Here is a 13,861-nt window from a genome sequence, read left to right as displayed (position 1 = left end):
GAAAAACACAATCTTCCAACTACCCAGAGAGAAAAATCAATGTTAATGCGTTGGCCTAGGTCTGTAGTCTTCTGAAACGTCCTCTGCACATACGTATCTCAGGGAAAAATAGTTTAAAAAGGAAAGACCTCACACTGTGCATTCTGTCTTCTAATCTGTTTTTTTGTTTTTTTTTTATTTAATATGATACTGGGATGAGTTTTTCAGGTTGGTACTTTTTACATCCTCAAAGAACTGAGATGTTCAGTATCACTTACCTTGTTGTGTCCAGGTTACCTTCGGTTCGCTAAAGTACTTGCAGGAATGCATGAAGACCCACTCAGTACCTCCACTGATAGAATTCCACTCAATCATATGTTCAAGAAATCATGATTTTATATACTTTAGAATAATTTTAGTTAAAAGTCACAGGGAATTGAGAGGGGGAGGGAAGGACTTAAAATTTAAATGGCAGATTTTTAAGTCATTCTTTAAAAATCTGTTGTTTTTTTTAAAGATTTTATTTATTTGAGAGAGAGAGAGTGAACATGAGCAGCAGGCAGAGGGAGAGGGAGAAGCAGGCTCCCTGCTGAGCAGGGAGCCCGATGTGGGGCTCGATCCCAGGACCCCGGAATCATGACCTGAGCTGAAGGCAGCTGCTTTACCGACTGAGCCACCCAGGCGCCCCTTCTCTAAAAATCCGAATCAAGCCTGGTTAAAGAGCAGTTGTTACAATGCAAGAAAACAAGTACCCGCGGTTACGTTCGGCGGGAGTCTCCCCCGACCGTGTTGATTTTTCTCCTCCTCCTCGTCACACTGACCGTTTGGTAGCAGAGTCAAGGACATGCCTTCTTGTGTTTTGCCCCACAGAGAACAGAAGTGCGATGCCGTCGGTAAATTCACCAGAGCCATGGACGACGGCGTGAAGGAGCTGCTGACAGTAGGACAGGAGCACTGGAAGCGGTGCACGGGACGTAAGTGCCGTCCTCACGCCAGCTCTGGGCCCTGGTCGTGGCGGTGCAGGCTCGGTCTGTGGCCTTCACCGCACTGAGGAGCCGTGCGCTCGGACGCAGGTGCCTTTAGTGAACTGAAGTAATGTCATACCCACAGCCCGGTGGCGAGCCTCACTTGTCAGCCCCACCCAGACAGCAGAGAATCGGCTCCAGCAAAGCCAGTTCAAGAACTTGCATAAAACACCGTGTTCCCTTAAGTGTTTCTAGTTATTTGGGGTTTGTAATCTACGGACAATTAATCTTTTCTGCATGTGTAGAGAGTACTTGTTATTTTTAATCTCATGATTGTACTTTTTAGGCTTTATCCATTTGGTAAGTAAGATGTTGTGTACAGAATCTTCCTCAACTTAACGATGGGGTTGCATCCCGATAAGCGCATCCTAAGTGGAAAATAGCCTAAGTCGAAAATGCATTCAATACACCTAACCTCCCAAACACCACAGCTTAGCCTGGCCAGCCTGCCCTTGGGCAAAATCCTCTCACACAGAGCCTGTTTTATAGCAAAGTGTTGAACATCTCGTGCCGTACTGAAAGTGAAGAACAGAATGGCTGTCCGGGTGCAGAGTGGTCGTCAACGTGCTGGTCGCTGACCCCCGTGGTCGCCGGCTGGTGAGGCTGCCGCTGCCCAGCATCACGGACAGGGTCCTCCCGCAGATCATAAGCTCGGGACAGGAACCAAATTCAAAATTCCAAGTATGGTTCCTAGTGAATGCATATTGCTCTGGCACCATCATGAAGTCAGATTGTTAAGTCAGGGACCATCTGTATTTGCTACAGCCCTAATTTTTTTTTTTAAGATTTTATTTATTTATTGGACAGAGATCACAAGCAGGGAGAGAGGCAGGCAGAGGGAGATGCAGGCTCCATGCTGAGCAGGGAGCCCAATGCGGGGCTCGATGCTGGCACCCTGGGATCATGACCTGAGCCAAAGGCAGACACTTAACCGACTGAGCCACCCAGGCGCCCACTACAGCCCTAACTTTTAGGAAAAGCCAGGATAGTTGGCTGTGGAAAGCATGAGCTGGGTCAGACTAGGGGCAACGTGAGCCCGGGGGGCCCTGCCAGCCATGGCTTCTACCTGCTCTTTCCATGTCCTCGAGGACTTCTTATCCCCACCCCCACCCCAACCCCCCCTTCCCTTTGTGTCTAGACTGTCATTCTGCTGACCTCTGTTGTCCTGTATTCCCTGGCCCCTCACGTCACATAGTCCAGGCAAGGAAACTGTCACTGCCAGCCGTGGGGGTCACACCAGCCAGCTGCCCTCCCACCTCGGAGGTTCCGCGGGCCTCAGAGGACAGGTCACCACTGCGGTTCCATTCACATGGTCTTCGAGGGCCAGAGACGCTCAGGAGTTTCCTCCCCTGTCCACCCGTCCCGTCCTTATCACCAGCTCAGCCGCCTGAGTCCCAGAGAGAAAACTGAGCTCTAGTTACCCAGAAAGTGGTGCTGCGAGTCCCTGACTCAGTAACCTAACCTCGTATGAAGGCTAGTAGGCTAGCCATAAGGCTGGTATCTAAGAATTTTCTGGCCTTCAACTCGTACACCCTACAAGAATACTGGTTGTATTCAGTTTTATTTTGTTTTTCTCTTAAAAATGGCTTCTACTTTGAATAATAAAGCTAATACATACCCACTTTTAAACTGTGATACTCAGCATAGGAAGGAATTTAATTATCTGTTTTGTAAAGATTTATTAACAAATGATATTTTTCTTCTAAAGAAGGGAAAAAATAAAATTTGAAGTCAAAAAATAATTTTAACGAGTAAGAAACTGAATGTGGGGGCGTCTGGGTGGCTCAGTCAGTTGGGCGTCTGCCTTCGGCTCAGGTCATGATCCCAAGGTCCTGGGATCGAGCCCCGCATCGGGCTCCCTGCTCGGTGGGAAGCCTGCTTCTCCCTCTCCCACTCCCCCTACTTGTGTTCCCTCTCACTGTGCCTCTCTCTGTCAAATAAATAAATAAAATCTTAAAAAAAAAAAAAAGATAGCAGAGCACAGTTAATAGCAATATTAAGATCCATTAAATCCAGACCTGAAATCTAAGCCTTATCAGCAATTGGCAGACTGTGGCCTGGAGGCCAGATCTGGCCTGCTGTCTGTTTTTATAAAGTGGAACACAGCCAGGCCCGCTTCTGTACGGATTACCTGTGGCTGCTTTGCTGTTACAGTGGCGGAGTCAAGTACTTTCAGCTTTCAAGAAACCTGTGGCCCCACAAAGCCTGAAATATTTACTGTCTGGCCCTTTGCGGAAAAAAAAAAGGTCCTGCTTCTCACTGAATGATCCTCTACCATTCACATAATACTCGACATCAACAAAACCACTCGCAGCGGCGGGCCATCCGTTCGTGCTCGAGAACAGTTGCTCCATTCTCATGGCACGGAAATACGATGCCATATCCTAAATATAGCACTAATTAGGCCTGAAATGGGAAAGTACACAAATGCAGCATTAGAAGACAAAACACACCGCCCTCCTCTGGTCACAGGGAGTCAACTCATGAATAAAAAGGGGAGTGAAGCTTCTGTTAGTGATTTCATTGTAAAATAATTAATTTTAATTGTAAGCTCTTATGAGACCATAATAATAGTAAAGCATTGAAATCTGTATGTTCTTTGAAAGCTAGAAGGGCCTGCAGAGATCATTTCCTTAATCATGTTATACAGTTGAGAAAGCTCAGATCCCTCCTCCCTGGTCCTGTTGAGTCCTTCTGCCATATTTTTCTCCACACCTTGTTGCCTTCAGTTTTGCAAATAATCACTGATGCATACCTAACAGTGGGGAAAGCAAGGCGTTTGGAATCACAAGTACCACATCCACCATTTATTAGCCATGCGACCCTGGGCAAGTCAGTTTACTTAGCTGAGCCTTATTTTCCTAACCCGCGGAACGGGGATGGTGTGTCTGCACGCGGTAGAGGGGTTGTCCTGGTGATCACCTAGGACTCGGTGCAAGTGCTTGGTCAACTAGAAACCCTCTTCCAGATGAGCTCCCAGGCGCTTCAACTTAATGCCATGAGTGAGGATGTGGGGCCAGGGTGGTAGTTCGGAATGAGAGCATCCGGCCACGAACTGAACAATCAGTTAATAAAAAATTTCTTTGAAAAAAATCATTAATTTAAAAAAGCCAGTGATTTTATTAAAGAATATAGACTCTTTTGAGTCACTTCCAGAAATTTCTTTTATGACAAAAGTAATCACTTTCAGGAAATAGTCAAATCCCATTCCCGTTTGCTCAGAGGACTAGTTAACAATGTCTTCTTCTTTCTCTTTCAGCGTTACCCAAGGAATATCAGAAGATAGGAAAGGCCTTGCAGAGTTTAGCAACAGTGTTTAGTTCCAGTGGTTATCAAGGTACGGCTGTATTTATTTATCCTTCGGGCCCTTAGTGTCTTGTGCGGACCAGCCACCCCCTCGGGCTCTTGCAAGCACACAGAAACTCTGCAGCTAGGGACCTTTGTCACCGACACTTCAGCCGGCTAGGCTGCCCCACTCAGCACTTCTGTACCCTCACCTTAACTACTTTTGAGAAAAGTGGAGCGTGGTTGTACTCTGAGTTTCTTGCTAGCTTCTTAGCCTTTCTTTGCGCTCAGAGACAGCTCTTGTGTTGCCCTGGAACAGGCAGCTATGATAAGTCACCCTCTGCCCTTGCTTTCATGTCTCTGCCAACCTCAGAAGTCAGGTCTTCCTGTTACAAAGGCCGGAATTTGTCAAGGCCGTTTGGAGGGAACATTTTGACTAAGTAACAAATTCTCGTTGCCTTAGGTCTCTGCGTGACCTAGAGTTATTCTCAGCTGTGTATGGTGTGTCTTACATACCATACTGTGCATCTTACCTGTGCTGTCTCGGATTCATTGTACTTTTACATTGGCAGCACTTGTGAGAACAAGCTAGCTGTTCTCCTTTCTATTTTGGTTTACTTTTGCTTAGTTTGCTCAGTGGAGCAGGTAGCAAGTAAAAGCATTTGTCAGGTGAGCGGCACTTACTAAATTTACATGTGTCCAATCACTTACAGAAATGGCAGAATTGGTACTTTGGCCATGGTGTTTATTCTGATACTCAGGGAAGATAGTCTGTGGAGGTCAGTGTCTGAGCGTTTTTAGGAACAAGAAATGAGTCTCCCACCAGAATGGAAGATTTGGGGCTCCCACATATGAATATTTCTTTTTGTCCTGGCTGAATTGTGTCTTATAATCCCAACTTTTAGATTGGATGGGAGCCCTGAGGATTAGTTCATCTGGCCCCCTCATGTTCGAGATGAGGAACATAGGCCTGGAACGATCAGCCTCCTGGCCAGGGTGCCACAGGGGGTTGACGGAGGAGGCAAGTGTAGGGCCACCCCCATTGCTTAGGTGCCGGCAGGACTCCAAGAGCACTCTCATCTTTGTGCTTTTCTAGTATCTTGACGGGTGGAGAGCTTGTGTTCTGAAGATGCTGGACCCCGATCAGTGTCCCATGTCAGAGTTCACCTGAATCTCGCCTTCCTTAAGCCTCCCCCCAAGAGCTCTCTGTCCTCCAGCCCTGCCCCCGCTTCCCGCCATCACCCCTTAGTGCACAAAACCCCTGTGGGAGAACTGGCTCTGCATTTGGGGCTCCCCCAGGTTCTGGTCCCTCATACCAGCCCCCATGCATCTGGTAAAAGCAGAGCAGAGCCTCCCGTCCCAGCCAAGTCCCTCTGCTGTGGAAGGCGCCCTTTTCCTCTGCTCTCCCCCAGCCTCCAGACCCGACAGCTTGCCTAGGGTGCGAGGCTCAGCCCTTTCTGAATTGAGTTCCTTTGGGTTTCTTCATTCCCACAGTGCTTCCGTGACTTTACGGAGAAATATGATGGTTTAGTTTATTTGGTATTATTACATTGAGAGCAAGGGTCTTGGCAGTTGTCCCCATGCTAACTGGAAATGGAACCGCTCCAAGGTGAGATTGTAAGCCTAACAATGATCCTTCCAGTAGCATGGACCCAGACTTGACTTCCATTCCTTGAAGTCAGAAAACTTAAAAACCATTCAGAGCTAGATCACAGAATTTGTAAACAGCAATTCCCTTGTTCTCCGGGTCAGTGCCAGGAGAGACAAATCACTCACCCTTCACTAAATGTGATATTAATAGAGGGCACAGATAATTGAACCAAAAGTCTTGAAAAGGGGGGAGGAGAAGACAGTTGGTAATCTGGGAAATGGGTCCTAAAGATGTCCTTTGTAGCTTTATACTGTACATAAGTCTTTCCATATATTTCTCGTTCTGTAAATTTCAGTAGAATCTGCATACCTTCCAAATGATCAGCTTCTCTCCGGAGTTTTCTATCTGTATAACTTCAGCCTGGAGCAACCTGGGAAAAAGGCAGGATAGAGGGGGCTGTGGGGGGGCTGTGGGGGAGGCCCTGGCAGGATGAGGACATCCTGGAGGGGAGGTGGAGTAGGAGAGGACCCTGAAGATGCTGTGCCTTCTCTGCAGCGCCCACCCGTGTGATCCCTCCCAGCCATGCCTCACTTGGCTTGGCTTCCTTACTGTTTTCCCTGCTCAGAGCTATCAGTCCGTGTGTTATCAAGTATTCACATTGCAGACGGCACTTTGTCAAGTATTAAAAGTACTCAGTGTAATGTGCTTTACGGGGAGTATCATTCAACTTCCTAGAGATCTTATTTTCAAAGAACTTCTCAAGTGCCCACAGACTAGCTTTTCACGTTTCAAGGCAAATGAGGGTCAGCAGAGTTGAGTACTGTGTCTTATCATGTCTTCCTTTGCTCAGATGTGCTGGTGACGTGGGGCAGTGCTGCACTCTTTGATCTTGCATAATTCAGAGGATCCGGTTCCTAAGAATATTTCGGATTATGTTAAATATAACCTTCCATGCTCCCTCTCTGAGTACAGAAACCGATACTAGAACAACACAGAGACTATTCACACGGCCTTTGTGCAGATCCATGAAGCACTTCTTATGGATTATCAGGAAAAATAATGGATAAAAATATTTAGATGGTTATCTGGAGCAGAGAAGAGGAATGGGTGTAGAAGCTGGACCTCCGGTTTTATCTAGTTTTACAGATTTTACTTTGGGAACCATGGGAATGTTTTACATGGGAATGTTTTACATGTATATTTATTCTACATTTATTATTAGAAAACAAATTTAAAATGTAAAAAAAAAAAAAAAATCCCTAAAAAGCAAAAGCAAAATAAATCACTTGATACATGAGGTTGAAGGCATAACCACGTAGAGAAGAATTATTTCACATGACCGTAAAACGTATCAATGATTCTACATCCCTAGTAGCAAATTCCTTAAAGTCAAAAAGACTTCAAAAATCTTTTGTTTTCAGTAATCATATAGTTAGCAATAAAATATTGGTGTTGTTATTCTAAAACTTCTAAAACTCTTTTACATATTGTAGGGTAAAGCAAATACGTAATTATGTTACTGTTTTTAGGAACTCAGTTTTTTAAATGAAAGAGCTAAACAAAAATCAAAAGTTTTAAAATACATTATGAAAAATCCTGAAGTCCTAAATTTGAATTGGAAATATCCATATGAGCTCATTATGGTTTTCCTCTTTTAAAAAAAATATATTTTTCCTTGCTGTGTTCATTGAAAAGGCCTAGAAATACCCAATCCAGTCACGAGAAGCACCTCTGGTGCCCCCCACAGGGGGATTTCTCAACACTGTTCCTCCCAGATGAATCAGAGCTCCTAGCAGAACCCAGATGCTGATTTGAAAAGCCTTCCACTGGCCAGTAAATAGAAAGAGCATTAGTGAAAATAATACTTTCTCTGCAATGAAGCTTATCAAGTATGTGTAAATCCAGACTTGCAATGATACTTTTTTAAAAAGTTAATCTGTTACCTTTGGGGAATGGTTAGAGGATCAACTCATTCTGAAAATGGTAAAGAGAAAGAAGCATTTAATGTGCTTTTTCTCTTCCAATACCTCAAGGTAACCAGGTAGTCGATAAAGGAGAGTTCCTCTTTATAGAAGTGCTTCAGATCAAGAAGGAGTGATAGGAGTAGAAGAGCAACACTTTGCAAACCGTTCCTAAAATGAAAGATCTAGATGGTACAGGGAACAGAGGACTGTGTTATCACCACAGACACAGTCAGCAAAACCCAGGCTGCAGGTACCAAGGCAAATACCTGGTTTCTTCAACGGCCCAAAGAGAAATTTGCGAGAAAAGAGGGAGGGAGGAGAAAGAACCTAATGAGTGAAGAAACACTTCAGCTCTCTGCCATGTGGGCTTTCTCTGAGTCCTGAAAGCAGCCAGCTCGATTCCAGATACCAGGGAGCTGCCCACTGACCAGATAATTCTATCAGGAGCAATTCTCATTTCTCCAGTGTGATGTTGGTATTGTCCTTGCTTTTTAAAGAGTGCTTATCTCTGACGTAGAATTTATGGGTGCATTGTAATGTGGCCAGCGAAAGGGGGAGGTAGGGGATGGACGGTGCAGGTGCAGAAAGACTGGCCATGAGCTGTTCGTTGGGAAGCGAGGTGATGGGTAGATGGGGACTCATTACACTGTCCTCTAGTTTTGAAAAGCGTAGTGTTTGCCATAATAAAATTTTTAAGTAAAATAAACAAAGAGAAAATACTCACGAGCCCTGATGTAGCTGTACTGATTTCCAGGCGAAACCGATCTCAATGCTGCAATAACGGAAGCAGGAAAGACTTACGAAGAAATTGCCGGTCTCGTAGCAGAACAGGTACCCCCGTGGCCGCCGGTCCCAGTCCTGGTGCAGATTGTATGCTGTTGGACCCACGTGTTTCTTTAACCAATTTTAAAACAAACTTTGCAAATAGATCTCCTCTTCTTTTCTATCTTTGTTCATTGTGTATGGTAATAGTGTTGCTTCGGGTAAGCCAAAGTGATGGATACATTTATCACCGAGAAATCTAAATGAGTACCTTCCAGTGTCGGTGGCTCAGATCCATCCTCCGTCATCAGGGGGTTGGAATGTTAGGGCAAGAGCACCATTCACTCCACCGTTTGGACTCTTGGCCTGCCTGAGGCCTGCTTTACTCGGCTGGTAAATGGCAGGCTCTCAGCATTCAGCAGCCACTACGGAGAAGGCACCCGCGTGGGCCCAGGCAAGGGGCAGGTCTCTGTTCCAGCCATGTGGCTTTTATTGGGGCCTTCAGTGGTCCGATTCCAGTTCTTTTTACAGAAAACAGATAATAAATTCCCTTAAGGGGAGTAGGCATCAATGTTGTTTCAAATCCCTACATTAAAAGTTTCTCAGATGACTTCTTGAAATATGTGCACACATGCGCACACACCTTCATGTTGGCCCCTGACTACCACTACTTATAGGAAAAGATTAGTTTTTAGAACTGTGCATAACATAGCTATTAAAAATTGTAATTCAGGGGCGCCTGGGTGGCTCAGTCGTTAAGCGACTGCTTTCAGCTCGGGTCGTGATCCCAGGGTCCTGGGTTCGAGCCCCACATCGGGCTCCCTGCTCAGCAGGAAGCCTGCTTCTCCCTCTCCCCCTCCCCCTGCTTGTGTTCCCTCTCTCGCTGTGTCTCTCTCTGTCAAATAAATAAATAAAATCTTTAAAAAAAAATTATAATTCAGAAAAATTGAAAAATATTAGGTTGCCACTTAAGAGGACTACCAGGTTTGTTTGTTTTTTTTTATGTTGGGTGAGGACTACCAGATTTTTAATAATAATTTATATTCTCTGCTAAAACTTAGACATTAAATGATTACATCTTATTTGCTTGTAAAAACTAATTTTACCAACCAGCCTAAAAATGATCTAATGTTTTATCATTTTCTCTCCAATCTACGATTGAGAATGTAATAGTCTTGGGGGTTGTTTTCTTTCAGGAAAACTAGGCTGAATGTTTAGCCCTTGACATACAGTAGCTCGTACCTGAGGCTTGGCTCATACAGTCCTCCAGTACGACCCTTTTCTGGATTTCTCTGCCAGTAATAACCAACCTGTGTCTCGTTGTAGCCAAAGAAAGATCTCCATTTCCTCATGGAATGTAATCATGAATATAAAGGTTTCCTTGGCTGCTTCCCTGATATTATCGGCGCCCACAAGGTAACTTGATCACAGAAGTGCAGACAAGATGACACGGGTGAGCCAGGGCCGTGACGCATGGCCACTGAGCGGGCCCTGTCGCTCAGTACAGCCCTGAGTCGGGGAGCTTTCTGAAACCGGCCGGAGCTGCTTGGGCTGTTTAAATAGTGAGGTCCCATAACACGTTTAGACTCTGGGTAGTTCTAGTTTTTCGAGTCTATAAAAAGATTACTTTGAGGGAACAAAAATGTGAAAAAAATATTCCTTTATGCCTATACTTGGGTCAGGTATCAAACAACATAATCATGCTGTTTGAAATTCAAGACAAGATTAGGAATACTGCTTGCCCTTACTAGTGGGTCCCCTGTAAGCTGCTGGCAAGTCCTCAAAGACCCTTCCCCGTCGAGATGAAGTAAGATATTCTGTCCCCATGGGCCTGACGAAGGGTTTCCTAATGAAAATTTAAATGGTCAACATCGATTTTATATTTTTGTACTAATAAGGAAACTATATAATTCCCACCATAAAGGTATTTTTAAACTGAATTTTGAAATGTTTTGGGGTGTCCGCACATTTCAATTCTGGTTCCTTTTTCTCTGTTTCAAACTCTACGTATTATTTCAGAATAGGGGCATTTTATCAACTGTCATATTCTGGGATACTGTGATGCACTTGGATTTATTAGGAGAATCTCTACAGAGGCTGGGTCTGCGACCCTAACAGCCCTGGCGTGTGGCCGTTTTAGCATTCAGCTTAATAATCCGGGTGTCAGGAAGGGAAGCCTTGTGCAACTTCAGATAATTTAATGTCAGACTCAGAACATCGATGGACACTTAGGTGTTTCCACATCGTGGCTGTTGTGGGTAATGCTGCGGTGATCCTGGGAGTGCAGTGGTCTCTCTGAGATAGTGATTGCTGGGGGAGTAGGTCTTAGAAATTCTCATCACAAAGGAAGAAAACAAACCAACTTGTAACTACGTGAGGTGATGGATGTCAGCAGCAGTTACAGTGGTCATCATTCTGCGGTATATACAGACATCAGATGATTATGTTGTACGCCTTAAACTCATGCAGTGCTGTATGTCAATTATATCTCCACAGAACTGGGGGGAAATAACATAAATATAACAAAAATTAAAATCTCAGTTAAAAAAGCCAACTCAGAAGAGTTAGCTTGTCGTAGGGATCTATGCCAGCAGTGGAGTTTTGGGCATGGAGCCTGATTTATGCACGAGTGTCAAGTTTTTCTTCGCAGACTGCTCTGCTGAGCACTGTGATGATTCTGGAGGGGGAAGCGTTTGGCAGCTGTATCCCTACTTCTGTCTGAGTATCGATTTGAAATTGACGCAGCGCTCCTCCCGGAAACCAAAGTAAAGCTGCCAGTCAGCGCGCTCCAGCACCCGCAGCCAGCGTGCCCCCGAACAGAGACAGAGAGCCGGGCGCAGGCACGAGGCTGTCCCTCATCAGCCTTCTAAACCCCCGATGCCTGTGTCCGTCCCCTGCGCTCCTCTCGTCCTGGCACGGGCTCAGATATTACGGAAATAGAGTGCTGTTTGCTTTTCATCCTATTGTAGCATAAAACTGTCCATTTTAGCTTAGTTCTGTTTTTCAAGAATAGCAACCCTTTTGCTTCCAAGTGACTTGCAGGAAGTTATATTTAGGTGCTTTCCTATGTTCTTTCTTTGTGGGAACATTTTTTTGTTCAGTAGCTGGTCAGTTGTAGAAGATGTGGGCATTGTTATACGATAAACGAATGACTAATCTTCTGAGCATTGTTTTATTAACACTGTTGCATGTGTATTTCACAGGGAGCAATAGAGAAAGTGAAAGAAAGTGATAAACTGGTCGCAACTAGTAAAATCACCCCCCAGGACAAACAGAACATGGTGAAGCGAGTTGGCACCATGTCTTACGCATTGCAAGGTAAGACCGAGCAAGGTTCGTGCGCCGCTAGCGAAGATGGTCCCTCTCCCCAGCGGAGGTGCTGTTTTCCTGGCTGGAGAGAAACTAAGCAAATAAGAGCTGATTTCAGGTCCCCTCCCAAGCCTGTCGTTTGCAGGATCCCAGTGTTAATGGAAATGAACCCCTTTCCCTGATCGAGCCATGAATGACAGCCTGATTAAACCCGTGCGTCTTTATTATTTCTCAGAGGCAGTGAAGATCCTTTTATAACCCTTAATATTAGCTCCGATCATGATGCTGCGTTAGATCCCAAAGTTCAGCTTCCAGCAGTTTGTAACCTCTATCCCCGGGACTGTAAAATGTAAAGGGAGCTTGGACATATTTTTGGGCAAAATTTGAGTGTTAGTAAAAAGAAGATAGTAAATGGTTTTTATATATTTGAGTGCTTTCCAGCACACAGGAGCAGTGAACGGATTTTTCCTGTTTCAGTGGACAGACGGAACAGGCATGGGCAAAGGAGAAAGGGGAAGGATGTTCTAGTTTGAACAAAACCACACAAAATAATGGGACAGGATTTCTCATTGGCCTTCAGGAATAAGATCGACTTACAGGCTGTTGGGGAATGAGTGTTGGTGATGGTGGGGGGCCTTGAGAGCTGGGCAGAAGAGCCTAGACTTGCTGTGGGCATTAAGAAGCCAGTAAAAGGTTTGATGGTGGGGGTCGGGGGTACACCACTCAGGGAGAGGGTGGGAGAGGTTGGGGGGCAGACGTCAGAAGGCCCACGCAGAAGACCACTGCCTCTGTGGTCTGAGAGTTCTGGGCCTGAAGAAGACGTGGTGCTCGGGGAAGAGAAGGAAGCATGTTTGCAGACTTTTCCAAGGAACAGCCCTCAGGACTAGGGAATGAGTGGGACAAAGGGACCAAGGTTTCCAGAACTAAGACAAGTAGGGGCAGAAATGGGAAAACCTGAGTGAAGATATTTCTGAAGGGTTTGACATGGGGGATTTGGCTTTGAAGTTTTCCAAACAGAGAAATGAGAAGCTTCATACAACTTGAGATAATAGAAAACTCAGAACAGTGCCCTTTTCGTAGGAATATATGCCAGCAGCTGGCTTTCCAGGTGCTCAGAACAAGGGAAGAGGCAGGTGGCGATGTGATGGGGCCTCTCTTGAGTTGGTGATAGGGGGGTTAGGGGCGAGTCCCGAGAGACAAATTCAGTAAGGGAGTCCTCTGTGAATAGATATATTCAGCAGAGTTGAAGAACAGGTGTCCAGATCCTCTCACCTGGTAAGAGGTTGGGTTCTGGGAGCCCTGATGCTCAGCAGCGAAGCTCCATACAGAAGAGGGTCCCCCTGCGTCGCACCCACCCATACAGCCTTTCAAGGGCACCCGAAGAAACGCAACCCAAGAGGGAACAGGCCAGGGCCCACCGGGTGCCTCGCTGGGTCCTGCATCACAGATGACGTCCGCGGAGAGTGACCACCACGTTGGCCTCCTGCTCCATGTGTTGTGGGAGAACAAAGTCCACACGTGGGTGATTGTGTTGGGTTCACAGTATCTCATCTGCAAGTCAACAAGTCATCCCTCTGCTGGAGAGTATTGTTTGCCCTCAGATTATTTTCAGATGAGTTTTCTAGCTTCTTTATAAAGTGATTTGTCAGGAACTGGCCCTGCCCTGAAGCCAACCAGGTGAAACCGAGCAGAGCAAGCTGGCGCTGTCTGTGGAAGTTTGGGGGCTGATTGATATCTTGGTTTTGGTTGTAGCCGAAATGAATCACTTCCATAGTAACCGGATCTATGACTACAACAGCGTCATCCGCCTGTACCTGGAACAACAGGTGCAATTCTACGAAACAGTAAGTCAGCCTCCCCAGGCCCTTTGCATGCAAGCACGTGCATGCGTGCGCACACATTCACACACACACACACACACACACACACACACACACACACACACA

At 45.7% G+C, this 13,861-nt stretch overlaps 1 protein-coding gene across 5 annotated transcripts in view; it reads left to right on the top strand.

Moving 5' to 3' along the window:
• Positions 1-13,861, top strand: part of SNX9 (sorting nexin 9) — a 75,756-nt gene that overhangs the window by 58,460 nt on the left and 3,435 nt on the right. For all 5 annotated transcript variants that reach the window (XM_032407574.1, XM_032407573.1, XM_032407577.1 and 2 more), the window contains 6 exons: positions 850-953; positions 4,264-4,341; positions 8,599-8,675; positions 9,933-10,022; positions 11,810-11,924; positions 13,668-13,759. In XM_032407574.1, the coding sequence (XP_032263465.1) occupies positions 850-953; positions 4,264-4,341; positions 8,599-8,675; positions 9,933-10,022; positions 11,810-11,924; positions 13,668-13,759 (556 nt within the window). The remainder of the gene's footprint in view (positions 1-849; positions 954-4,263; positions 4,342-8,598; positions 8,676-9,932; positions 10,023-11,809; positions 11,925-13,667; positions 13,760-13,861) is intronic.

The sequence above is a fragment of the Phoca vitulina genome, unplaced genomic scaffold (genome assembly GCF_004348235.1).
Source record: "Phoca vitulina isolate PV1807 unplaced genomic scaffold, GSC_HSeal_1.0 scaffold9, whole genome shotgun sequence".
In the NCBI taxonomy this organism is placed as follows: domain Eukaryota; kingdom Metazoa; phylum Chordata; class Mammalia; order Carnivora; family Phocidae; genus Phoca; species Phoca vitulina.
Note: the sequence above shows the minus strand (reverse complement) of the source record. Positions and strands in the feature narration are given on the sequence as shown.